Source organism: Mirounga leonina, unplaced genomic scaffold (assembly GCF_011800145.1).
Source record: "Mirounga leonina isolate KUSES-001 unplaced genomic scaffold, KU_Mleo_1.0 Mir_488, whole genome shotgun sequence".
Lineage (NCBI taxonomy): Eukaryota > Metazoa > Chordata > Mammalia > Carnivora > Phocidae > Mirounga > Mirounga leonina.
In genome coordinates this window covers 11,002,973-11,030,748 of record NW_023270777.1, presented here as the reverse complement: position 1 = coordinate 11,030,748, position 27,776 = coordinate 11,002,973, and the positions used below count along the sequence as shown (strand labels likewise).

The window sequence follows — 27,776 nt, the reverse complement described above, 5'->3', positions numbered from 1 at the left end:
GCAGAGGGACAGGATTCTTTATTAAGGCACACGAGCCGTGGGGTGTCCCGGCCGCAGCGGCGTCTCGATAAAGACAAACAAAGCATCTTCGATAGACACAATTTTAGAACAAGAGCCACGTTCTTGCATTACACCCTCCTTTCTCAGAACGTCCGCGAGCGGAGCCCTGTCCAGGCTGCCCGGAGCCTGGAACAGGAGTGCCGGTCCCTCGAGGGGACTTTCCAGAAGGGAAGAAAGCCCCGGAGGCCACAGCGCAGGATGCGCGCACCCCGCTGCTAAATGCTCCGCAGCACCAGCAGTGAGAAGCCCCAGGCCGGGGGTTACTGTCCACCCGAGATGGACTTCTCCAGAAAGCGGTCTGGATCCTGACTCCCGAGCACAGCTAGGCCAGGCTCCAGAAGCCACCGCTTTCCTCAAGACCTCCACAGGGCAGGGAAGGTCCTAGTGAAAACAGCTTATTCCCGAGAGGAAAGGGGCAGGTCTGAGGAAGCAGCCCTCCCTCCACTCCCCTGCCTCATCTGTTCTGGGGACAGAAGGGACGGGTGTGTCCGGGCTGGTGGCAAAGGCTGCATTTCCGGGATTTCTTGGGCGTGGACCCCGTGTCTGTGGAACTGGCCCGGGCTCTTTTGCTTCTGGCCTCTGGCCCCTGGGTTCTTTCTCTGCCTCTTGGCCAGGTCAGGGCTCCGAAAGTCCCTGTGGGAAGAATTAGGGGAAGGTTGAATTCAGAACAGACACACCGAAGAGGCAGGAAGTCCAGGTCCGAGTGTTGGGTGCAGGGTGTCCCCCCAGCCTTGCACGGCCGTGTCCACCCCCAGGCCAGGCTCCCTTCCCTCCTGTCATCTTCAGTGGCCCCAACGCCACTCCCTGAAGAATCCGGAGCCCTTGAAGGCCTTGGCCCACAATCACTATCCTGATGAAAAGGGCACTGTTGTCACTTCACGCACGTCCTCTTTCCGGAAGCAGAGGTCCAGCCAACGGGCCTGAGGCTGCTGGAGAAGCAGCGAAACCCGGCAGGCCCGTGACCAACCACCTGCTCCCCACCTCCCATGCAAGTTAACTGAGTTCTGGATTCTTCCAGGCCTCAAACAGGCCTCTTAATTCTGACTGCCCTGGCGCCCAGGACAACTGATCAGATGGCCTGGAGGTCAGACAGCGCTTCCTTCCAACAGGGCGACAAGGGAGCCTTGCACGCCCGAACCACCGCTCCTCACACACTTCCAACGTGAGCCTGTCTCCGGCCCCCCTCCGCCACCGGTAGCCAGCCCGGCGCCTTACCGAGCCTTCTGGGTTCTTCCTGTACGTGCGAGCCGGCAACCCCGTGTGTCAGAATCATAGCCTGAGACTCCCTAACTCTTTTACAAGACAGGAACCCCAAGGAAGGCGGGCAAGCGCCCATCTTACTGAGGAAACCATGAGGCTGTGAGGCCAAGCCCTCTGCTCAAGGTTCCACAGGCAGGCTCGGGGCCCGGCTCTGCCCGACAACAGAGCTCCCACCAGGCCTTTCGGCCATGCTCACACGTGAGCTAAGCTTCTGCTGGGCACTGGGGCGGGCGGGGGCCGTTTTCGGGGGCCTCCGGGGCATTATCCACCTGGCTCCAATGTCTGGGGGGCAATTCTCACCACACCCGGTTTCGGGGCACCGGGCCCAAGCCGTGTAAGCCTGAGCGGGTTCCTAGACATCCCCGGGGGGGCCAGGCTCCGCATTTGAAGGAAGGCGGCCGATGACGAGGACCTCGCGAGCCTACGGAGGCTAGAGGAGCCCAGGGCTGTGGGGTCGGGCCGACCTCGGGCCGCGTGGCCGTGGGACCCCGAGCAGGGGCAGCTCGTTTACCCTGGGCCTCCGCGGCCTCACAGGGCCGAGCCGACAGACGTGAAGACAGCCGGTATACTGGGCACGCGGCGGGCACGCGGCAGGCTGCCCCGAGAGCTGCACCAGCCCCACCGCTGCCCTCGTCCCTCCCTCCGCCGCCCGGGTCTCCGAGGTGGAGACCACCAAGCAAACCCGAGCCTGGGCGCCCCGCCTCACCTGGGGCCACGTTCTCGTCCACCCACTGGAAGAAGCCGCACTGCTGCTCTCTGGGCTTGGCGCACGTGTGGAACCGGCGGCCCTTGTTGGGCCCGTCCTTCTGCACAGTGCGGGTGACGGTGGGCTGGCTGCACAGGCAGGACATGCCCCCGCCGCCGTCCTCATCTCCGGGTCGGCCGGACCCGCCCCGGCGGTCCCCTGTGGCGGGCGGGCGGCCCAGCAAGCCGCCGGTGGGTCTCGACGTGGAGGAGGGCGGCCCCCCGGCTTCCGAGGGGCTGCTGTCGGCCCACAGGAAGAAGCTGCAGCCGCCGCCGTGGCACTTATAGAACTGGCGGCCCTGGTTGGGGCCCTCCTTCCGCACGGTGAGCAGCACGGCCTCCTGGCCGCAGTTGCAGGTCACCGAGTTGCTGCCCTCGGCGGCGGCGGTGGGTGGGGGCAGCATCCGGGGGGCGCTGGCCATTCTATTCAGGGACTGGCTAGCCTGCAGGTAGTTAGAGGGCTGGCTGGCTGGCTGGGAAGCTCTGGGGGGGCCCCGTGAGAACCTCAGGTCCAAGATCTCCCGCAGCGTCTCGTCACATCCGCCGATGCAGCCGACAAACTCCAAGGGCATGGTCGGGGGAAGGCTGCCGCGTTTAAACTTTAACTTCAACCTAGCGAGGCCAGGAGATGCGAGAAAGCCTTACTACCAGCTGCAAGCGTCTCCTCCTTGTCCGCAGAGAGCTGCGCCCACCCCGGGCCTCCCCTCGGCACCCCCGCACCCCAGCACCTGCCAGCCACAAGCCCCTCTGGGTGTCATGAGAGCTCAGAGTGGGAGACAGAAGAAATCTGAAACCCCGGTTAATCTCCCAAACACAGAAGCCGCGCGGCGCTTGGGTGGCTCAGTTGGTTAAGGGTCTGCCTTCGGCTCAGGTCATGATCCCCCAGGGTCCTGGGATCGAGTCCCGCATCGGGCTCCCTGCTCAGTGGGGAGCCTGCTTTTCCCTCTCCCTCTGCCCCTCCCCTCTGCTCATGCTCTCACTCTCTCTCAAATAAATAAGTAAAACCTTAAAAAACACAGAAACCTCGGAAAGGCTCACTTCCTATAACCAGTGGTTCTTGGGCCCCTGGACGCTGCTGGTGAGGTCAGGACTATTTCGTAACAAGGCTAGGAAGTTACGTCTGTTGTGCTCTCGTCCTCCCATGCCATATGCATGAGTTTGCCGGAGGCTAGAGCCCACACGACCAGCCCAGTGGACTGACTGGGAGCAGACACCAGAGTCTAACTCTATCGAGCCAGATGTTAGACTCACAAAAATGGAAAACAATGCATTTTCTTTCTCCGTTTTCTGCTTTGCAAATAGGCATTTTCTTCTTACCTTTTTGCTTTACAAATACGTAAAAATATGCTATTTATCTTAGTATGCAGCGTACCTATTCTAAAATTAAAAAGTACATTTTTAAAACATCTCCACTTCAATTCAGAATATGGTAGTATTGATAAACTTAACCCACAATGAAAGCTCTCTGGGTGCCTTCCTCAATGATTTTTATTTTTATTTTTTTTTAAAGATTTTATTTATTTATTTGACAGAGAGAGAGATAGCGAGAGCAAGAACACAAGCAGAGGCAGTGGGAGAGGGAGAAGCAGGCTTCCCGCTGAGCAGGGAGCCTGATGTGGGGCTCGATCCCAGGACCCTGGGATCACGACCTGAGCCGAAGGCAGACGCTTAACGACTGAGCCACCCAGGCGCCACCCCTCAATGATTTTTAAGAGTGTAGGGGTCCTCTGACCAAAAGGTTTGAGGACCAGTTCTACCCAAGGGCTCTGGGCTTTTGGGAGGAGCCTGGAAACACTATCTGACACCGGAATATTCACTTCCCCAACTCGGCTGGGCAGCAATCTAGCAATCTAGCTGGAACGGGCAGGGAAAGGGTGCCCTCGTGGTTCTTCAGGTGCATGGAGGGCTCCTCCCGAGCTGCCCCGGGACCTGCCCCCAGGCCCATGGCTTCCATACCACAAAGGCAAGGGTGGGACACAAGCCGACTCAGGACCACCAACCCAGCTGCTGCTGAGCGCGGCGAGCACGCCCCAGCCTCGCAGGGGCCCAGCTCACCTGTAAACAGGGTGCGGCTGACACACTGGACACACACTCTCGTCCCTGCTGGCCTCCAGCACAGAGTCCGGGAACCACATGGCCGATCGGCATTCTGGGAAGCCCGTGCAGCTGAGGTAGAACCTGGAGAGGGAGCACAGGGAGCAGGGTCGGGCAGAAGCCACCGGACTGCAGGAAATACACATTCCTGGGCTGTCGCCCATCTGGCAAAGAAGATTTTCTCCGGCTGATTAAAAGGAGACATTCACTTTTCTGGAGGACACATAAATGGATGCACAGTCGCTGGTACTGAATGACTGAGAAAAACTGGCCTGCATTTATTTCTCATCTCCCTAAGAAAAAGAAACTGCTCTTGCTGACTCTGCTTTCTACTTAGAAACCACCAACCCGCTGACCAACTCCTGGGCCACGGCAAGGCCCAGTCCCGAGGGCTCTGCTCAGGCTCCAGGCCGCGTGCTCTCAGATGCTCCCTGACTTCTCCACATGACAACCCCGATGGGGACCAGCAGCACCCTCAGTTCACAGTGGGGCAAACAGGCGGGGGGCGGTCTGGAAACCTGCCCAAGGATGCACGCGCAGTAAGCGGGGGCGCTGGGAAGAGAGCCCTAGCTGTCTGATGGAAGAGTCTTTATTCCGGACACCGGCACTGCGTCGTCGGCCAACAGTTCTTTGCGGCTTCCAGTCACAAAACTTTAGAGCCAGAAAAGCCAATGGGAACACAATTTACAAAGTCCTCTGAGCATGCCTGGCTATGACGTCCTCTGAGCATGCCTGGGTATGGCTGGATCAGGGGAAAGCCACCCAACAAAACCTCAAAGCCCAATTATTCAAAGAGCAAACCTACAAACTCAGAAATGGAAACTGGCAGATACCCCTCAGAGCGGTAAATCCCACAGGACGATCTCCAGACCTCCCCGGCTGACCCAAGCACTTGGAGCGTTTACGAGTATCCTGCACCGGGCTAAGCCCACCCTGGCACTGCCTTCTGTGTTTGTGGGCATCCCGAGTCCCAGGTCAGGCCCATTAACCTCTGGTTTCTGAGAGCCAGGCTGGCCTTCTCTGTGCCCGGGCCAGTGATGGGTCAGTAGTCGGGGAATCCAAGGGGGTCGGAGGAATGAAGGACCTGGGATCAAATTCTGCTCTTCCTGACCCCCAGGGCTGGATTTTGGAGACATTTCACCAAATCCTCACCCTTCCCATGGTAGACACCACTGACCTAGGCTTATGGAAAAGGAAATTGGGGCTCAGTAGCTAACGTAACCTGCTTTGGGGCACAAAACTTGTGTATGTGGCAGAAGTGGGATCTGAACTCAGACCCAGCTGGTTCCTCAGCTCCTCCTTCCCCACCATCATCCACACGGTGGATGGGCGATGTCCTATCCACAAGGGACACGGTGGCGCCATCATCCCCCACCTCCTCTGAATCCCAGAGCACTTCACGTCTCCAAGGCCAGGTCCCTGTCAGCTACCCTTCTATCTCCAATACCTAGTCCACGGGCCGGCAACGGTAGGACCGCCTTTAAATAATGACACAGAAATGAAATGACAGGGCCTCTCAGAGAGTGTCCAGCCAACCCAGCAAGTGCTGGGCAAGCAGATGTACGGCACTGACCCGCCATTCTTCTTGGTCTTGAGGACCATGTCCTTGTTGCACTGTGGACACTTCATGATGGGCTCTGGCATGCTCGGGTAGATGGCTTCTTGCTGGGCCACCTCTGCCCCTTCCCCAAAGTACTGGGCTAACGCCTCATCCAATCTGAAGAAAGAGCAAAACATTCACAATATTCTTTTTTTTTTTTTTTTTTTAAGATTTTATTTATTGGGATGCCTGGGTGGCTCAGTCGGTTAAGTGTTTGCCTTCGGCTCAGGTCATGATCTCAGGGTCCTGGGATTATGACCTGAGGCGAAGGCAGATGCTTAACTGACTGAGCCACCCAGGTACCCCTATGATATTTTAATTTAATTTAATTTATTTATTTGACACAGAGAGAGCAAGAGAGAGACAGAGAGCAAGCACAAGCAGGGGGAATGGCAGGCAGGGGAGAAGCAGGCTTCCTGCTGAGCAAGGAGCCCGATGCGGAACTCGATCCCAGGACCCCGGGATCATGACCCGAGCCGAAGGCAGCCACCCAACCGACCGAGCCACCCAGGCGCACCCCCTACAATATTCTTATGTGCACACCAGGTGAATTTGACCAGGGCGAAGGGGGCTGCTCACCACAGGCCTGATGCAGAGAACAGAGGTTGGCCAAGCAGCCCTGGCTCCTCTCTGGCTCCCAGCAGCTCCCAGGAGGGATCCAGCTACAGGTAGGTACTTTTGCCTTGTCACTGGCCTCACATCAAACTGCACAGGGTCCCTGCACGCACTCCAGAAATGCCTGTCTGGGTTTACATTTAAGCTAGCTCATCCGTTCCCCACCCTGGCCTTTTTTTTAAAGATTTTATTTTGGGGGACACCTGGGTGGCTCAGTCGGTTGAGCGTCTGACTCTTGATTTCGGCTCAGGTCATGATCTCAGGGTTGTGGGATTGAGCCCCGTGTGAGGTTCTGCGCTCAGCACGGAATCTGCTTGAAATTCTCTCTCCTGTCCCTCCCCCAACTTGCATGCGTGCTCGAGCACACTCTGTCTCTAAAAATAAATTTAAGTAATCTCTACACCCAACGTGGGGCTTGAACTCAATCCCGAGATCTAGAGTCACATGCTCTACCGACTAAAGCCAGCCAGGCGCCCCGGCTCATCCATTTCTTTCCCTAGTTGGCACGGGGCAGAAAAGGTGTATTTCCCCAACAACATGCCCACATACTGCTTGCTACATGACCACCTCCAAATACTCCATAGAACAAATGTGTCAGACTGAATTTACGGCTCGGGACTGTGTGCCTGTTAACTTGAGACAGAATTAAAATCCAGAGAATGGCATCTCTAAAGCCAACAGCCTGAAATAACTGGCCCAGATTTTTCTGCTTACGGTTTCTGGGCTGACAAAGCTCTACAGAAGGAACAGAACTCGGGAGGAAAACCCGAAGGGGGAGCAGCTGCACGTGGACACCCAAGCACGACAGCCCTGCAGAAGGCGAACTGGCCTGGGGGACGCTGAAGCACCCGCGGGCACACGTGACGAGGAGCGAGGAGGCGCGTCCCCCGCTTTCTGCTGAATCTTCCCCGCTCTCGCTGCTCAGGGCAAGGGCACGGCCCAGGAGGCAGAGCTAAATGACCTCACGCGCAGGCAAGTAGGGTCTGGACTCACTTCTTAGCTTTGGCCACCGCTTCAACGAAAACCTCCTTGTATTTCTGGACTTGCTGCCTTAGAACCACCCACTTGTCCTTCTTGCCTTCACAGATCAGCTTCAGGTCAGCTTCCAGCTCGGCCCGAAGGTCAGGCTTGGACATCTCATAGCCCATGGAGTCATAACCTGCAGGGAGAAGAGCAGTGTTCCGCGGGGCCCCACGCAGCTCCCCCGGGGGCTTCAGCCGCCTGGCTCTGCAACCACCCACCTCAAACTCCTGCTTACCTTCCACGAGCCCCATGCCCAGATGCCCTGGGAGGAACCGCTTGTCTGCCGTGAGCCCGACGTACATCCGGGCTTTGATTGTCTCGATGTGCTCCGCGTGGGTGGCATCAGTCCCTGAAAGCCACTTCCGTTACTCAGCGTGATGCAGACACCCCCCTCCCCGCTGTCCCACAGGCACCTTCCTCTGCCTGGACTCCTCATTCTCGGTAAGACACCTCCACTTGCATCAGGCCCACGCCAGCTCTGAGACACCTCTAAGTCTTTCTCCTCCGCTCCACGTGGCAAAGCCACGGCTGGAACCCACATCACGTCCTCGGCATCAGGACAATGTGCTCAGTCTCCACCTTTCTGGTCGCATCCTCCACCCAACCCATTTCTTATGCTGTGGCCAAAGGGATCTTTGCAAATGGAGCTGTCATCAAGGAGATGCAACTCAAAAGCACAAAGAAACACCACACTTCACACCCACTTGGTGTGAAGCATCACCGAAAAGCACAGAGAACAAATGTTGGTGAGAACTCGGAGAAACCTGAACCCTCACACGTGGCCGGTGGGACGCGAACGGCGGTCGGTCCAGAGGTTCCTCAGAAGGTAAACACAAGAGCGACCATCAGACCCAGCAATTCTACTCCTAGGTATCTACGCAGGGGAACCGCAAACCCGTCCACATACAAACCTATGCACAAATGTGCGCTGCGACATTATTCACAATTGCCCCAAACCAGAAATGCCCTGAATTCCACCAACGGATGAATGGATAAACTGTGGTCTCTGCACACAGTGGAACAGTACAGGGAACAGAAAGGAAGCAAGTACTGATTCGCGCTACAATGTGGACGAGCCGTGAGAACTCGCGAAGTGAAAGAAGACAGTTACAAAAGGCCACTCGCTTTATCATTCTATGTATACAAACTGTGTAAAACATGCAAATCTACTGAGTCAGAAAGATGAGTGGTTGCCCAGGGCTGGAGCGATGGAGGGGAGGGGGAATGGGGTGAGACTGCTAAGGGGTATGGCATTGCTTTTGGAGGCGATGAAAACGTTCTAGAATTAAGTAAGGTGATACTTGCCTGATTTTGTGACTACACTGAGTAACTTAAATCAGTATGTGAATTATGTCTCAACAACGCCGCTAACGTTTTTAAGAAATGCAGCTCTCTTTGCTCCTTTCCTCAGAAATCTTTTTTTTAAAAGATTTTATTTATTTATTCATGAGAGACAGAGAGAGAGAGAGAGAAGCAGGCTCCCAAGGAGCAGGGAGCCCGATGTGGGACTCGATCCCAGGACCCTGGGATCATGACCTGAGCTGAAGGCAGATGCTTAACCATCTGAGCCACCCAGGTGCCCTCCTCAGAAATCTTAAATGGCTCTCTGCGAGCCACAGGCCCACACCCAAGCCCCTCAGGCCAGCGTGCCAAGCCCTGCACTTGGGCTCCAATCATCTTTCCAGCCTCACCTTCCGTGACCACCCCGTCTGCTCCCCGCCACAGGGCCACGTGCTCTCCGGGCCCTTTGTGCTCCCTCACGCTCTGCCTGGGCCGGGCTTGCTTCACTCCCCAGGAACTCTTACTGTAAGGTTTTACGGTCCCTGCCCGATCTCTGCAGAGCCAACAGGCTGTGTTTGTGTGTTGCTTTGATTTGTTTCTCCTGCTAGACGAGCCCTCGACGGGCACGGGATGCCTAGGCCTTATTCCTCACTGTGTCCCCGGGGCCAAGACCAAGGTCTGGCTCTCGTGAGCGTCACATTTGTAATGAGTACATCCTGAGCAGTACGCGAACTCTAATTTGACTTAAGCCGACAGGCTTTCTGGATAGCATGACAACGGCCAGTGGACTCCAAGAGGGGCCCTTCTTCCGAAGTCACAGAACTACAAAAGCCACTGGGTAGTGAGGTGGCCGTCCGTGCCCCACGGGGAACGGCCTGCTGCCGGAACACGCCCAGGGAGCTCTACTTCTCCTTCCTGCCACTTCTCTCTCCATCACGCCGCTGCCCTTCTGAACTGGGTTTGCCAGAGACGATCCTCAGAGTCGTGATGAAACGGACGAGGGGGCAGCAGACCTGCCTGTCAACCCGTGGCCACGGAACCTATTGGGAAAACCAATTCTGGCCTAATTTCTTGTTTAACCTCATTTCAGTTCCTAAACAATCAGGGGAAACGCTGTAACGGAAACTCCGAGCACGGCCAGCTGTGGCTACCTGCAGGGTGACCAACCCAGACGCCGCCGGGACCTGGCACGGAACGACTGGTGAGCGAAGCCAAGTGAGAAGAGGCAGCTGCCTTCCCAGTTCAACCAACTGCTTCCACCTGGGAGGGAAGGCTTGGGCTGCCAGACCTCCCGACACTTCTCAAGACGAAGACACAGACGTTTATGTGGAATCTCTCAACTTTTGAATGTTGGTACCTTATTCGAGATAAAAACAAACCCCTGTGTGGGCCAAAAATCCTGAGTCCATGGCCAGGACCTGGCCAGGGTGCTCCCAGTCCAGCCCGTCCCCGCCACCGAGTTCTGGGACATATCCATGTCCTGATCCAGCTGGGGTGGAGCAGAGGTTAAGAGCCTAAGTGTGGACTTATTCAGACCAAGGTTTTAATAACTCGCACAACAGAGCACTTGGGTGGCTCAGTGGGTTGAATTTAGCCAGGTCGTGATCTCTGGGTCACGGCATAGAGCCCCGCGTGGGGCTCCGTGCTGAGTGGAGTCTGCTTGGGATTCTCTCCCTCTGCCCCCTGCCCCCCCCACTCTCTCTAAAATACATAAAATAAATCTTAAAAAAACAAACCAAAAAAACAAAAAACCTCGCACACCTCGTGGCCTCAGGCATGTTCTGAACTTCTCTATGCCTCCCTTCAGCTATAAAGGGGATCAAGAAGAGGACACCCACGGCAGAGCTGTCACGAAGACCAGAAGACATACAAGAGCTGCTGGTTACCACGACGACAGGCTACTGACCAATGCCGTGCTTTTCCATGAGGGCGATGAGGTCGGCTTCGGTGAGCAGCTGGGGTGGGCTGGTCTCCCCGTCCACCATCTCCACAGTGCTGGGCTGGAAGCAGGCACCTCTCTCGTAGACAGGGAGGGTCTACAGGGAGGAGCAGAAGCATCGGTCCGATCACTCCACGCAGCACTGAGGCAAAAGACAACTGCCATTTTGAAGCGCTTGGCCCTGTTCCGTCGGACGGCATGAGGGTCAGGAACACGACTGTCTTCCCCTCTCCCCGAGGCTCACGGAGAACGTGAACTCTGACCTCTGACTGGGCCTGCGCTTTATTACCTTGTCACTCCAGTGGTCATATGGGTACACGTCCAGATAGTTTCGGGCCAAAATCATGAGGCCATGGGCCACGAAGCGTTCCTGCGCAATGTCGATCTCCACGGTGGTCTCCTGTCCCTGAGCATCCTGGGAGCAGCAAGCCAGGAAATGCCGCACAATGAACTCGTACAGTCGCTGCTCATCCCCCTAGGAAGACAAGAGAAGAGTCTGCAACTCCCTGCAGAATATTACCGCCCAAGGACCTCAGCCTCACCGGAAGTCTGACCTGGTTTAGGCCACCTTTCAGCCTCGAGTTCTGCACAGAAGAGGGCACGTGGCTCCTGTAGGTTCTGCACCCGCATGGAGTGCCAGGCAAACATGCCCGATGTTTTCTGACATAAACCCAGCCGAAGGAGAAAACGAGGTAAAAGCGTAACAGCTAACAAGAGACCCCTTGTGTACAAGACACGGAAAGCTGTAGCCAGCAGCCCCGGCTCCCAGGGTTTGCGGTGATTTTCTACCAGGTAAGTAATCAAGGGTCTAGTGAGCCTCGATCTGTCAAAAGCCCCTAAGACACTCATACTCACGGCCAGTAATTCTCCTTCTAAGAACGGATCCCAAGGAAATAATGGGAGGTCCACACAGACACAGACATAAACGTTAACTGTCATCACGTCTCAGAAAGTTGGAGGCAATTTATTCTTTTTTTTTTTTATTTTTAAAGATTTTATTTATTTATTCATGAGAGACAGAGAGAGAGAGAGAAGCTGAGGAAGAAGCAGGCTCCCAAGGAGCAGGGAGCCCGATGTAGGACTCAATCCCGGGACCCCGGGATCATGACCTGAGCCGAAGGCAGACGCTCAACCGTCTGAGCCACCCAGGCGCCCTTGGGGGGCAATTTATTTTTAAAAAACACATTTGGCGGGCGCCTGGGTGGCTCAGTTGGTTAAGCGACTGCCTTCAGCTCAGGTCATGATCCCGGGGTCCTGGGATTGAGTCCCGCATCGGGCTCCCTGCTCCTTGGGAGCCTGCTTCTCCCTCTCCCACTCCCCCTGCTTGTGTTCCCTCTCTCGCTGTGTCTCTCTCTGTCAAATAAATAAATAAAAAATCTTAAAAAAAAAAACAAAAACACATTTGGCAAAATAAATTATGGTATATCTACACGATCATTAAGTGTCGTACTTGAAAATATTTCAGCATATGGGGAAATAGCAAATGTTTCTTCCTTATAATCTTCTGAATTTCCTAAACTGTCTAAAACGAACACATACCACATTTAAAGCCAGAGAAGAACGTATGTATTAATAAAAGAAGGAAACAAAGACCAGACCGGATTTAGCTTTGCAATAAGCCTGCAAACAAGCCCAACCAGCTTGGCCTCACGGAGTGCATCCCCCAGCTGAGGAAGGGCGGGAGCAGGTGAGATGCCTGAGCTTTCTCAGGGCTGCCTCAAAGCCCTGCCGCCCCTGGACCGCGACAGGAGGCCAGTGTCGGGTGTCACCGCCTCAGGACGGCAATGGAACCCGGTCCAGTCTGGGGAGGCCCCGTGGGGGCTGTGCAAAGGCACAGGGAAGGTGAACTGCCCAGCCAGGTGTGGAGGGTCTGACAAAGTGGGAAGTGGGGCTGCACAGAGTAGACCCAACCTGGGGGGCGGGAGGGGGCTCATGGAAGCCAAGCAGGATGGTGAAGCAAGAGAATTTTGACACTGACATCTCTTTGCTAAAATGTAAGAGCTATTTCAAAATCACTTAGTTCCTAAAGTAAGAGCCCGCAGAGTACAATCAAGTGCTACTGACCCCTCGCTTCCCCACGGGTTCCAGGAGGCGGGGTTAGGGAAACCGACCTGCAAGCTGTCGGTGTATTTGGTGGGGTGGATGGGAGGGTGAGCTTGGTCAGACTTGTTCCCGTTGCGTGGAGTGGGGCCACCCCGCTCTAGAATGCTCTGGGCGAAGGCCCCCCAGCGTGGATCCAGGGTCTGCTGCTCCACCAGCACGGTCAGGTTCAAGTCTTTGGGGAAGATGTTTGTTTCAGTACGAGGATAGCTGATGTACCTAGAACAAAGACAAACAAAGAGAAAAAGAAATTGCTTTAATTGCTCTAGAAACAGCTGAATTAGACTGGAAACCCCCGGAGACACCTGTCCTGCCCCATCTGCCTTAGCGGGCTCAACGGAAGGCAACCTAGTTTCCCTCTGCTGAGGAAGGTTCTCACATGGGACCCACAATGGGGTGAGTAACAGCAGGCTCGCTGGCTGAGATGCTCCGAGAAGCCAGAGCGTAAGTGAGGGGGCAGCACGGGGTGGGACACACTCCCGCTAGGCCTGCCAGCACCTGTGTGGCCGGGGACACAGCCCCGGCCCGATCCCTCGTTGCTCTGCCAGTGACCTGCACAGCCTTGACAGTGGCAATGGAGCCTGCTTCTACGACTTCGCTTCGAGCACAGAAAGAATAATGCTGGGGGGCACCTGGGTGGCTCCATCAGTTAAGCATCTGCCTTCGGCTCAGGTCATAATCTCAGGGCCCTGGGATCAAGTTCCAGGTTGGGCTCCCTGCTCAGCAGGGAATCTGCTTTTCCCTCTGCCCCTCCACTCAGCCCTCTCTCTCTCTCTCTCAAATAAGTAAATAAAATCTTGAAAAAAAATTAAAAAATAAATGTTTAAAAAAAAAACAGAGAAAGAATAATGCTGCCTAATAAACCATAATGTGGACCCTCCATGTAATTTAACATTTTTTTATTGGCCACTTAAACAGCATTAATGAGATAATTTACATTCTTGTTTCCATACAAGTCTTCAAAACCCAGTGCATATTTTACACTTACAGCACATCCCAAATTTCAAGTGTTCAACAGTCCCCTGTGGTGAGTGGCTGCCACGCTGGTTGTGAGGACCACACTGTCCCTGGATGGTTTACGATGGCAAACGACTCCCAAAGGTGCTGTGTGCCACCTGCCAAGGCCCTGGGGGCAGCTGCTGAGAGGTCAACAGTGGGATGGGAATTCACTCTATGGGCTCTTATTTTAGGAAGTGATTTTGAAATGCCTTTTTCATATCAGAAAAGTGAGCGTCGGGGCGCCTGGGTGGCTCAGTCGTTGAGTGTCTGCCTTCAACTTGGGTCATGATCCCAGGGTCCTGGGATCGAGCCCCACATCGGGCTCCCTGCTTGGCGGGAAGCCTGCTTCTCCCTCTCCCACTCCCCCTGCTTGTGTTCCCTCTCTCTGTGTGTCTCTCTTTATCAAATAAATAAATAAAATCTTAAAAAAAGAAAAGAAAAGAAAAGTGTCAAAATTCTTTTACTTCAGAGTTCAGGTGATGTCTAGACAGTCTGTATTTTCCCATAAGCTCTAAAATGTTTTACCCTGGGGCCCCTGGCTGGCTCAGTGGGTGACTGTGTGACTCTTGATCTTGGGTTGTGAGTTCGAGCCCCATGTTGGGCGTGGAGATTCCTTAAAAATAAAATCCTTTTAAAAAATAAAATAAAATGGGGCGCCCGGTGGCTCAGTCAATTAAGTGTCTGACTCTTGATTTTGGCTCAGATCATCATCTCAGGGGTGTGAGACTGAGCCCCGCGCTGGGCTCTATGCTGAGTGTGAAGCCTGCTTAAGATTCTCGCTCTCCGGGGCGCCTGGGTGGCTCAGTTGGTTAAGCGACTGCCTTCAGCTCAGGTCATGATCCTGGAGTCTCAGGATCGAGTCCTACATCGGGCTCCCTGCTCGGCGGGGAGTCTGCTTCTCCCTCTGACCCTCCCTGCTCTCATGCTCTCTCTCTCTCATTCTCTCTCTCTAATAAATAAATAAATAAAACCTTAAAAAAAAAAAAAAGATTCTCGCTCTCCTGGGGCGCCTGGGTGCCTCAGTCGTTAAGTGTCTGCCTTCGGCTCAGGTCATGATCCCAGGGTCCTGGGATCGAGCCCCAAACCAGACTCCCTGCTCTTCGAGAAGCCTGCTTCTCCCTCTCCCACTCCCTTTGCCTGTGTTCCCTCTCTTCCTATGTCTCTCTCTGTCAAACAAATAAATAAAATCTTAAAAAAAAAAAAAAAGATTCTCGCTCTCCCTCTGCGCCCCCCTCTCTAAAAATAAATAAAGTATTTCACCCTGACAAAGATGCACTGAATTCTATTCCCAAATGTGGAATATTTACCCTTGAGTGTAGAGCTTTTCGGCAATCCTCATGGTTTCTTTAGCATTTATTCTCAACTTTCGAGAAGCCAGCTTCTCAAGCTCCTGTTAAACGTGTCACAGGCAAGTTAGGGCGTAGTGCAGGAGTCAGAGGGCACAGCACGGCCACACAACTCATCTTCACAAATGTCTGGCCCCTGTCACTCCAGCTGCTGTCACACAGAGGGGGAAAGACTGTGCTGAGGAAAGCTTTCTGGGCCTGCTGGGCAGGGACGGGGTAGATCTGATGGGCAGAAGCAAGAATCACCCAGGGAGGCAACAGACTCCCGGGCCCTGAGCACTGACAGAAGAGGGCTGGGATAGAGGCCAGAAATCAGCATTTTTCAACAAGCCAGCTAATACACAGATTCTAACACAGGCAGTCTGGGAACCGAACTTTGGGAACACCACCCGGGCCCTAGTAACTTCTCCTGGTGACGAATACCATTCTTCAAGAACTCCTGGGAGATAATTGGCTGTTCTTCCCCCTGGTGACATTCCACCAATGCTGATGGCTGTATGTGAAAGCATACTTAACCAGTGAGGAATAATACACTTATGTCTGTTATAGGAAATCAATCCATAACTCTCCCCTTGTCAATCCAACCACACACACACACACACACACACCATGCCACACCACAGATCAAGAATACACTGCCCACCAGTCCCTGCATGTTTCTCTTAGCCTGCTTGCTCTGTATGTTCAATCTCTAGGGTGAATCCCGACAGAAACTATACTCTGAATTTTCCTGCAAAGTGGTCTTTGGGAAGGGGCACCCCCCGCCCCAAGGTAGTTAACTCCAAGTTATGTCCAACGGGGGTGGCTCTTCCTGGGTCTAAAAATTTGAAAAACTCTGTTCCCTTTAAAGTAGGCTATTAATGCAGATCTTTAAAAATGATGTGTATACAGATTATGCAGAAACATTAAAAAAAATGCTTGGGCGGAAAAAACAACCTATTCCAATTACAACAATGTAAAATACACGCGTATGAAAAAAATAGGAAGACACTCCGATTGTATCAGAGATTGCGTAAGGCTGGCAAGGTGAGGGGTGATGTGTCTTCCTCTTGAGGCTTCCCAAACCCCACACAAAGCAGCTATACTGCATTTATTAACTTACAAACAAACAAAAAAACCAAACCCCAGCATTAGAAGACTAAGCAGGCCCTGTTTTGGGGCTTTTTTCTTCCCAAGCACTTTCCTACATGGCCCCATAAAGGGTGATGTTTCCTGCCACTGGGCCACTATCTGCTGCAGAAGCCGGGTCCCCAGCACGGGAAGTCAGCGCTCCTGAGCACCTGGCACACTCTTCTGGAACATACCACAGTGTCCAACGCTTGAGGCCTCCACTTGCTCTTTGCCTTAGACCTGACCTCCACCACGGTTGCCCTGGGATCCTAGAAAGCCAGAAAAAGCAGAGGCCATAGTAACCTGTTGGTGCACCTTCTCCAACATTCCTGCGGCAGCCTCAGCTCACCATTCTGGACGACACCACCAGCAGAGGTCCCTGCTCCGGCCGGGAGAGGACCTCGAGTGAGGTCGGCTTGTAGCCCACAGTGTGGTGGAGACATCACCACCTTCCCGCTCAAACCAAGGCTTTGAGGGGCAACTTCATAAGCCCTCACAACAGCCTGTGCATCTCTGAAGAACCGTTTCCTATCTATACGTGCAGTGTACATTTTTCTTTTTTTAAATTCAGGATAATACCAAGTCAGAAATAGGAGAAATTATACACTACAAGCTGGAGAACTCAATCTTAAGACTGACTTCACACTTTTTCTTTTCTTTTTTTGAGACAGAGAGCAGGGTAGGGAGGGGCAGAGGGAGACAGAGAGAATCTTAAGCAGGCTGCATGTCCAGCGTGGACCCCGACGTGGGGCTCGATCTCACAACCCTGAGATCATGACCTGAGCTGAAATCAAGAGCCGGATGCTTAACCGACTGAGCCTCCCAGGTGCCCTGCCCAACTTCAGACTTTTAAGAGACTATAAATGGACAAAGAACTCAGTCTAACTGATTTGTTGATGAGGACATTTGTATTTCAAAATCCACATTTCTCTCCGCAAATGGGAGTTGGCTCCAGGTGCTCTTTACAAGGAACGCGAAAGTATCCAACTTGCCAGGCCTTCCTGCACCACATTCTAGCGAAGTAGAAAAAGGACAGCTCTCTTTTATTAACAGATAAATGTGCAGTGTCACAGACATGCCAGTGGTTGCGTGACCTCTAGGGTCAAAGGTGGAGCAGTGGGGAGAGTGACTCCTGGGAGGCAGTGTGGTCTGCAGAAGGGGCTGGATAGTCACATACACGGGGATCCAGCCGTGCTCTGCTCCTCATTAGCTCCAGAGAGTCTGTGCACAGGTTACTTAACTTCCTCCCACATCGCCTGTAAGGTGGGGACAGCATCACCACCCTCACGGCACCAGGAGGACTGAATAAAATCACGTAAGACTGGCACTGTAGCAGCTGCTCACAAGTTACCATCCCCCTTCCCAAATCACTACTAAACCTGCCTGGGGCCTTCGGCCAGGGGCACACATGACCCATCGAAGTAGAGATCTCTGAGCTTTCCTTGAGTACCACTGTGTGGACGATCGGTCCAAGGGTCGCAACTCGGCCACTGACCGGCCCGTGGCCCTCTGATGTGCTGCACTCTCCTGATCCGTGCTTCCCCCAGGCTCTCCTGTGGCTGGCTGCCTCCTGCTAATCACCCTGACCTTCACTCAGAGGTCACCGTGAGAGGCCTTCCCTGACCACCCCATCTAGAACATTCCCGCTCCCTGCCCCCCGCCCCCAAGGCAGGTTTCTGTTCCTTTACCCTTTTACTTCCTGGCATCAGTCCCCGTATGAAATTCACTTGTTCATTTGTGACTTTCTTCTCTCTAGATCTCCTCATCCGACCAGTGGAAGAGGAGGCTGGACCAGATACTGTCTAAACTCCTTCCAGCTCTAGAAGTCTATTGTTCTAGACTGCTCTAGAAGATCCCGAGTTGTCTCCGGTGACAGCATTCTGCTGCAGGGAGAGACTGAAGCTATACAGTTCTTACAGTTTCTGACTTCATCTAAAAGGTCTACAGACCCTTTACTTTCAGATTGTTGAGCGTTGTTTTCATGGAGTTCCGGTCTTATTGGTTCCCCAAAAATGATACTGAGATGCAAGCGGAAAGCTACGGTTCAGAAGGAAAATGGAGCAGGATCACCTCCCCTAAGAGAAGGACTGGCTTGGGAACCTACAGAACGGTTTTCCCAGATCACTAAAATTCCAAATATTTCTTACCTCCATGCACAGCTGGTAGAGGACAAGACAAGCCGTATGGTTAAAGAGACGATGCCTTTTCCAGTTGAAATCTACGACTCCATCTTTGTGGTCATGAGTTACTGTATTGGGGACAAACGGGAAGGCCGTGACTCACGGAAGCCACATGATAGGACAGAGAGGAGAAAGTATATTGCAGTGGAAGTCCAAAGGGATATGAAACATTGCTTTGGGAATATTTTGGGTCCCTAAGAAAACTAAGTGGATTCTGAACCTTGTAACAGGGTGGGAGGAAGGACAGCAAGGCTGAAAAAGTTAATTAGTGCCATTTACGCTCCCGGTTCTTCCCAGGCCCTTGGGCTCCACGCCATAAACAACTCCCCCAGCCTTACCTTTAATTTTGTGGAAGGTTTCTGGCACAAAAGCCTGAATGGCTTTGAACCTCTCCACCACGAACCCCAGGGTCGGGAACTGGCAGCTGCCGTAACTGATCAGCTGCTCTGCCAACACTTCTGGAAAAATCCTCTGAAGCCTCAGGGTTTGGAACCTAGTGAAGGCAGCTCCTAGAAAGTGAGGGAGGAAGGAAGAAGGAAGGAGAAAGTGGTGGACTGTAAGATCAAAGCTAGCTGCACATACTTACACACGAACGTCATTCTCAGTTCTGTAACCCAACACCCAGTGTGCCACGTGGGCGCCCAGGAGTTCACCGGTGGCTCACCAATCCTCAGGTCCAGCTCCTGCCTCACGTCCACGGCATCGCTCACTCTCTGATCGGGCTCGGTCAGGTTTTCACAGGCCGCCCGGACGGCTCGGGGGGTGATCTCAGAGAAACGGGCTCTCAGCACCGGGAGACTGGGCTTCACTGTGCAAGAATCACCAAGGTCAAAGTCAAATCACATTGCCGTCCCAGCATAAAGGGCCCGTTTTTCTTAAACCACCCTGAATGGAAGGAAAACCATCTCAAGACGCTGTGAGGCACCCAATTTTCTGATTAGGTTAAATAAACAGCATGCCTAGCCACCTAAGAGGAAAACTTCACTATAACCGCTAAACTTAGTGTTGTGAGAAATAACAGTGGTATGAATTTTAGGGATTCAAGTGAATCTCAGCTATTCTCTTGGTGAGCCTCTCAAGATCCTAATCTCACTTGCTCTCTTAGACACTTACGGAAAATAAAAACGTTGTCAATGGAAAGATCCTACGGGGGAATTTTACGTCCTGGCATGGAAATAACACAGGACACGTACACTGTCCCTGAAAGTTAATGTGCTTAAATTCCCAGGAGTCATTACAGCTTTCAACACAAACACACTTTGGGAAAACGGAAGCCGTCCACTCTCTGAAGCCTGAGGATGGGCCACACATCACTTCCTCTAAGTTACCTGAAGTCATTAGCCCTGTTCGAGTCACTTAAATTCATTTCAACAAGTACGTGTTAATATCCCGGTACTGTACCAAGAACACAGCAGACAAACACGACATTCTAGAATTATTCTTCGTACTGCACGTATGTCGTGTATACGTTCTCTTAGAAATATTCAATACGTAAAGAAAGAGGATATACAAAGTCCCTGCTCTTGAGGAGCTGGCCATGTACTTGGACCTAACACGTCACAAGCCCTAGGCTACATGGTCTGTGCCACTGGTTAACTCATTTAGTCCTTATGCAGCCCTAACAGCTGTGTCAGACTGGCCTGACTTTCCAGAAAGCTGAGGCTCCCGAGGGTTTAGTAACTTGCTCCAGGACACATAGCTGGGGAGAACTGATGGATCCAGGGGGGAGACTCTCTGGGGAGGAACGCAGCCACGGCCCGTCCGCACAGGGGAACCATCTACTTCTGTGGTCCCAAACTACGGAAACTCAGAAGCCACAGCACTTACCGGCCCTGCATACGTGGATAATTTCAAACCCGATATTTTCACCTTCTCTATCACAGTCGGTCCAGATCACCAGGGCCTGGCACTGCCGAGTCTCTCGTTCCAGAGTTTTCTGAAATTCCCAGTGGGGAAAGAGCAGGGAGAGCACAAATGCAATCACTTAACACCTCTCCGCTAAAGAGATCTGACTGAAGACTAGTGATGTTCTTGGAACATGGCAACTTGGCGAGAAGGAGAGATCTGGGAAACTGCTCTTACCACCTCTAAGGATGCCAAGGCCAACAGTACAATCCTCCAGCTTAGAACCACAGACCTGTAAGTGAGCTTCTAGAAGCCGGAGGGTTTAATACAACTACCCTAGTCTGATGAAACCTGAAACTCAGTTCTAACACATACTTGTAACTCTCATGGCTCTGTTAATGAACTGGTCCAAAAAAAAAAAAATCCCTAAATTGAGTTTTGCCCCCAAGAAGGCTTCCCAGTTAGCAGTGAACTAATTATAGGTGCCCTGACTGCTTGAGAACTCATAACTTGCTGTCAAATGACCCTTTACACTTTGTCGTCTCTCCATGTTAATTAGGGCTGAATCTAGGATTAATAACTTAACAATATTATCCCTAGGATTTAAACAACCACTACTTACAAAAAAGCTTACTTTAGTTCCTTGGCTACTTAGTTTAAATGGCCTCATTTATATGATGAGTGGGAGTAATTTTTAAAAGCATGGTACTGGGACGCCTGGGTGGCTCAGTCGGTTGAGCGTCTGACCTTTGGTTCACGTTGTGATCTCAGGGTTGTGGAATCGAGCCCTGAGTTGGGCTCCACGCTTATCGTGGAGTCTGCTTGGAATTCTCTGTCTTCCTCTACCTCTACCCCTCCCCCCACTCACATTCTCTCTCTCTCTCTCTAAGAGAAATAAAATCTTTAAAAAGTATGTTAAAAAATAAATAAAATCATGGTACTAAGTGTGGTGGGAAACTTGATCTCTAAATTCTAATGCATTCAGAACACAGGAATCACAGTTCAATTATTTTGTACTTGGAAGCTGCTCAACTCCAGTGCCACATGTCTTCTAAAACATCCTACCTTGATGTCTACAAAATTCTCTGGGCAGTACTTTTCAATTTCTGCTTCAAAGAGGACAAGGGGATTGCAGCTCTGCCTAGAAAAGAAATGAAAACACAACATATCCAACCTCAGCACAGGATGGAAAGTCCCCCATTTTAATGAGAAAAAATTGCTCCAGTGATGGATCCCCAACAGAAAAAGTCCCACATGAAAACGCCAGAGAATTAAAATCAAGGCTACGACCCTCTGTACAAAGCCCTTCCTGCTTTCTGTGACAACAGGAGTGGCCAAGAAGAAATTCTGGGACTCTTTCATTCATGTCTGCAACAGGATAAATGTAACCCAAGGACTACGTGAAATAGGTCTGGCTATTTTAAGGGAAATACCCTTCAGAGTGGTTGTTTATTCTAAACGTAGGGCAAAAATTCACAATGGTTCAGTTGATCTTAGGTCACTGCTGTGGTCTCTATGGTTTTCGTCCCCTCAAAATGCACATGTTGGAATCCTAACACCAATGTGATGGGGTTAGAAGGGAGAGACTCTCACAGGTGATTCTGTCACAAGGGTGGTGCTACCTCATGAACGGGATTTATAAAATCCCATTCTTATAAAAGAGGCCTCACAGAGCTCCCTAAGTCCTGCCACAAGGTGAGGACACAGTGAGAGGTCAGCAGAGTACAACGGGGAAGAGAGCTCTTCACCTGACCGTGTCGGCACCCTGATCTCCTACTTCCAGCAGCCAGAACTGGGAGAAATAAATTTCTGTCGTTCATGAGCCCCTCGAGTTGATGACATTTTGTTACAGCAGCCCGAATGGACTGAGACAGTCACCTGAGTATTGTAAGCTCTACAATGAGATCAACATGCCTCAAAATTCCTGTAGCATTTCACAACTTACTGTAATAATCAGAAAGTTCCTCCCCCAGGAATTGTACTGACCATTTGCGAAACTGCATCTGGAAATCATGGGCCAGCAAATGTCCAGAAACTGAAGTCATTATCATGGTAACATTCTGAATAATAACAAAATTCACATTAGTCTTCTAGAAATTATATTTTGCCAGATCATCCAAATAAAAGGGAGAAACTTCTATTAAGGAAAAAAAAAAGGGGGTTGCCAGGGGCTTGGGGGGAGGTGGGGAGGAATGAACAGATGGAACACAGAGGACTTTAGCGACAGTGGGAATACTCCGCATGGTGTTAGAATGATGGATGCATGTTATACTTTTGTCCAAACCCGTAGAACATACAATACCAAGAGGTAACCCTAATGTAAAGTATGGACTTTGGCTGCTTATGATGTGCCAGTGTAGGCTCGATTGTACAAATATATCACTCTGGTGAGTGATGTTGATCATGGGGGGGGGGTGGGGGTGGGCGGTGTGTATATGTGTGTTGGGGGGGCAGGGGTTCTATAGGAAATCTCTCTACCACCCTCTCAATTTTGCTCTAAAAACCGAAAATGGCTCTAAAAAAAAAGTCTGTAAAAAAATAAAACCAAACCTAGTTGATCAGGAAGAAATGAACATAAATATGTCTCCTTGAAGCCAAATGCCACAGTAATACAATCACCTTTCTGATTCTAGCACCATGATGCCTTTGATGGGATTTAAAGTTTCCTCAAACTCTTATGTATTTGCTTCTTTCTTGTTATAAAGAGATGGGACCACATTTAATTAAAAAGTGACTTCCTGGGGGCGCCTGGGTGGCTCAGTTGGTTAAGCGACTGCCTTCGGCTCAGGTCATGATCCTGGAGTCCCGGGATCGAGTCCCGCATCGGGCTCCCTGCTCGGCAGGGAGCCTGCTTCTCCCTCTGACCCTCCCCCCTCTCATGTGCTCTCTGTCTCTCTCATTCTCTCTGTCTCAAATAAATAAAAAAAAAAAAAAAAAAAAAAAAAAAAAAAAAAAACCCTTTAAAAAAAAAAAAAGTGACTTCCTTATAAATGATAAAATGGTTGCCTGTCATCAGGGATCTTTAGGTCTTAACAATCGTTATTCTTAAAAGATTGTGACTTATTCTACAGTGGCCAGGCTCATTCTTCTCGATCGAATAACTCAAGATGCAAGGAGTTTAGGGACGACCTCTAGTAAACAGCTGCTCTTTTTATAGCCATAACGAAAAACTCCAGGAACATACCCCAAAATGGCCCACAGATCTAAAAGACACCTACCTGGCCAAATAGATGATAATCAAATTCATAGATCTTGTTGAATTTTGAAAATCCTTCCCTCTGTAACAAAACAAAAATACAATTGATCGATTACGTTGAAAACAAAGGATTCCTCAGCCTAAAGATGAAGCAGAACACTGGTAAGCGATAATACTGAAAAGTAACAGTATTTCCTAAAGACAAAAACTAGGCTATATTACTAAGACCATTTATCAAGTGGCTCCTCGAAATAGTTACAAGCACATAATTGGTAGAGTCCATGGAGTTTTTATGCTGGAAGGTAACCTTGAGGTCGGCTAATATAACATCTTTTCATGGATGAGAATGGATGTGTCCAAGGTCACGTCACAAATTAAAGGCAGAAGAAGGATTAGGACATAATTCTCTTGACAATTTTCTCCTTCTTCCCCATATACTTTTACTACTTTCTGGCTGTACAATTGTACCTGTCAACTGTGAACACAGGCAAGTCGTTCACTTTTCTGAACATCAATTTATTTTTGAATAAATTTACCTCTGGGTTCTCCCCTGGCTCTAAAATCCAGTAACACTATGAGCCCTAGTCAGAACTGGAACCCAGTCTATAAAGCAATTCCTTAGCTTGTAATCATGGATGAATAAGACCCTCTCTGAGTAGGTCCCACTTTTCTCCATAGGGACATTAAATGTAGTTACACATGTGAGTTTTGCACCAACACTACACAGAAGACAAGAAAAGGGCCAACTGGGAACTGGAGAAATGTTCAAGGGCCAAGAGAAGGGTCAGTGTTGAGAAGAGTCTTCCTCCGTCTCACAAAGACAATTCTTCTGAGTGGAATAGTAAATGAGGTTATCTTTGAGGCATATGGATGATTTTTTTTAAAAAAAGATTTTATTTGAGAGAGAACAAATGAGCAGGGGAAGGGGCACAGGGAGAGAGAATCCTCAAGCAGACTCCCCACTGAGCACAGAGCCAGACACAGGGCTCGATCCGAGGACCCCGAGATCACCACCCGAGCTGAAGACAGACGCCCAACTGACTGAGCCACCCAGGCGCCCCCATAATGACAAATTTTAAGAGGGATTTTATTTTAGTATCTGATACTTAAGAGTTCACTGGTTGCCAATGTTGCCAAGAAAAGAATTCCTCTGTATAAACTCCACTTGCTAGTTAAGCCCTTCTAGTAATAGAGAATAGAAACTGTCTAATCAGTAGTTTCTGACTTTTTTTTATGAGAAGCAGTGTCAGCAACTTTTTTTTCGAGAAAATGGTTTCTGACTTTTTAAGAAAGCTCTGAAGCCCTCCCAAACAAACACTAATATGGACCCTGATATATAACAAGGCTGAAGTCGGCTTACTCAACCTCTCCCCAGCCCAGCCCCAAGTGACTCCTGAGGTGCACATTCACTGTCCCTTGGGTCTCTTGGGAACGCAGTCTGAAAACCACTGTTTTAGATATACGTTTCAAGATAAATAACTTGTCTGATAACATGCGTGTGACCCCACAACAGGGCTCTTCCAGGTGGTCTCCTCTGCCAGTGGTAGCCTCGAGGATGTGAAATGTTTTTCCTGACATTTCAAACTTGCCCCCCTACAAGTCCCATCTGAGGATGGCGCACAATTATGTACGATTCCCCATTTGCGTGAGGTGCTCAGGGAAAGTGGATGCTCCCAAATTACAGTAGTTCTGGAGTCTGGAGAAAGAAAAACAGAACAAAAACAAAACAACCCGGTAGACCAAGAATGTAGCTTTTGTGATCTCTTTTGCAGTGTTGTCCACTCTATTAAAAAAACAAACACAAGTTCCTTCTCTAAGCACTCTGGAGGAACTGTTACACGGCTGCTGCTAATGTATAGCAGGAGTCACTAAGATTTCTCTTTCCGAATATAAAAAATAAAACCATGAAAAAGCTGTACACACGTAGAAGGTTGTAGTTTTCAATGTGCTTCTGAATGCTATTGTAAATGGAACAGTTCTCTTAATTTTCTTTCCGATTGTTCATCGCTACTAATTTGTGTGCGTTGATCTTGTATCCTGCAACTTTGCCGAATTTATTAGCACTAATGGTCTTTCGTGACTTCTTTAGGATTTCTATTCTATAAGATCATGTTGTCTGCAAACAGACATTTTTTTTTTTAAGATTTTAGCTATTTGAGAGAAAGAGAGAGCACGTGAGAAGGGAGGAGGGGCAGTGGGGAAGGGACAAGCAGACGCCCTGCGGAGCAGAGAGCCGATGTGGGACACCATCCCAGGACCGTGGCGTCATGACCTGGGCTGAAGGCAGATGCTTAACCGACTGAGCCACCCAGGCGTCCCGCAGATAGACATATTTTTAATTCTTTCCAATTTAGATTTATTTTTCTTGCCTAATTCCTTTAGCTAGAACTTCTAGTAATTTGGGATAGCAATGGGGAAAATAGGCAATCTTGTCTCGTTCCTGATCTCAGAGGGCAAGCTTTCAGTCTTTCACCCTCCAGCTAAAGTTAGTAATGGGATTTTCAAAAATGCCTTTTATCATGAAGGGGATTACATTTTTATCAATTTCGTTTTCTGCATCAATTGAGATAAACAATGTAGGTTTTTTTTTTTTAAATTTTATTTATTTATTTGACAGAGAGAGAAACAGCGAGAGAAGGAACACAAGCAGGGGGAGCGGGAGAGGGAGAAGCAGGCTTCCCGCGGAGCAGGGAGCCCGATGCGGAGCTCGATCCCAGGACCCTGGGATCATGACCTGAGCCGAAGGCAGACGCTTAACGACTGAGCCACCCAGGCGCCCCAACAATGTAGGTTTTAAGTGGGGGATTACTGGGGTCATATCTGTGTTTTATAAAGTCACTTTGGCAATGGAGAATTTCAAGAGTGAAAGGCTAGGGAGAAAGCTACTGGAGTTTTCCATGTGAGGGGTCAGAGGCCCGCACTCTACAACACATCAGCTCTTGCTCCCACTATCCAGGAGCTAGAAATGGAGGTCTAAGGATCTTGGGAATCTTTAAAGAAAAAAGGGCAGGGAACTTCTTCCCCATACTCTTAGAAATGGCCTCCAGAAAACCATTTCACGATCCACTTCAATTAAAAAAAAAATTTTTTTTTAATTTTATTTATTTATTTGACAGAGAAAGACACAGCGAGAGAGGGAACACAAACGGGGAGTGGGAGAGGGAGAAGCAGACTCCCCGCCGAGCAGGGAGCCCGACGCGGGACTCGATCCTGGGACTCCAGGATCATGACCTGAGCCGAAGGCAGTCGCTTAACCAACTGAGCCACCCAGGCGCCCGATCCACTTCAATTTGACAGATTTTCCTGAACAGTTCTTGCCGCCTCCGTGCCAACTCTTATACAAAATCTTTTGCACCTCCAGTGTGTCTAGGACACATTCTCATCCCTTACTTGCCTGTTTCTTGGAGTTTGTACCAGTAGGAATAGGGCTGATGTTCGCTCTAATCCCAAACCCTAGGCAGTTCTGCCCCATCAATATGCGTTCACAGACTGCAAAGTCAGTGCAGCTGCAGAACGCCGGGGATGCGACAGAGACGGGGAGAGCTTGTTAGCTGGGAATGCTCGGACAGAGCCTGACTACCAACTGAAAGGACTTTGCTCAGTGGTTCCCAACAAATGAGTTTCCGAATCACAGGGACTAATGTTAAAATAAAGACTTCTCTGATCTCACCCCAGACCCACAGAATAGCCGGTGCCCCAGCTGGTTCCGATCATCAGACAAGTTTGCGAACCGCTGCTGTGGACGAGGAGGAGCCAAGGTTTTCAAGAACACGGGTGAAACGTCTCACTGTACTTTTGCATGCCTATCTTTCGGAAAAGACAGGAAGCCAATGCAATGACCCAGAAGCGAGAGAAGTGGCCTCCGTGTGTATTCCCAGCGCGCGCCTCGCCGTCCCGCTGGGGGATCGGGACAGCTCCCTCACCCGCACAGCTGATCGGAAATACGCCTCCTTACCCGCCTCATGCGACCGTTGGACAGCAGGTCGGCGATCCCCTTGGCCGCGTCGTTTTTCTCGGCCACACAGAGAATTTTCCGCACGCCTCGGAAGGCCACCTCCATGGCAGCGCGGGACAAGGTGCGGGCTCCCGGCCGTTTCAGCCAGCGGAGCGCGCAGCGGGCGACCGGGAAGATCATCCCTAGGCCCCGCGCCCGCAGCCGCCCCCCGGGTGCCCACGCATGCTGGAGAAGCCAGAGGTGAGGTCCACCTGGCCCCCGTCCTAAGGGAACTGGGGCCTCCGGGAGCCGCCAGCGCCACCTTCTGCGGCCCGTCACCTCCCCTCAGCCCGCCGGGCTTTGCACCCGCTGCCTCTGCCGGGAATCCCGCACCGCAGGCGTCCCGCTTCCGCCCGCCTTCTCGGGCTACATCCGCCCCGCCCGAGCGCC

General features: G+C 51.2%; 1 protein-coding gene across 1 annotated transcript; it reads right to left on the bottom strand.

Moving 5' to 3' along the window:
• Positions 1 to 27,757, bottom strand: TOP3A (DNA topoisomerase III alpha). Its single transcript, XM_034989723.1, has 19 exons — positions 27,348 to 27,757; positions 23,415 to 23,474; positions 22,183 to 22,256; positions 21,262 to 21,337; positions 20,179 to 20,287; positions 19,016 to 19,159; positions 18,690 to 18,860; positions 18,319 to 18,419; positions 16,366 to 16,440; positions 15,023 to 15,105; positions 12,728 to 12,935; positions 10,906 to 11,091; positions 10,584 to 10,713; positions 7,632 to 7,745; positions 7,367 to 7,532; positions 5,732 to 5,875; positions 4,120 to 4,242; positions 2,027 to 2,676; positions 1 to 693 (listed from the first exon to the last, which is right to left on the bottom strand). Exons 1-19 carry the CDS (start codon positions 27,525 to 27,527, stop codon positions 515 to 517), a joined length of 2,973 nt encoding a protein of 990 aa, XP_034845614.1. The 5' UTR covers positions 27,528 to 27,757; the 3' UTR covers positions 1 to 514.
• Positions 27,758 to 27,776: the final 19 nt, after the last annotated feature.

Excerpts from the sequence above, each read along its gene's own strand:
- TOP3A (XM_034989723.1), bottom strand. The coding sequence starts at position 27,527 with ATGATCTTCCCGGTCGCCCGCTGCGCGCTCCGCTGGCTGAAACGGCCG. Across the intron at positions 16,441-18,318 it reads TCTACCAGCTGTGCATGGAG|GATCCCAGGGCAACCGTGGT; the intron begins GTAAGAAATATT and ends CTGGCTTTCTAG. Across the intron at positions 15,106-16,365 it reads CTCAAGCGTTGGACACTGTG|GAGCTTGAGAAGCTGGCTTC; the intron begins GTATGTTCCAGA and ends CACGTTTAACAG.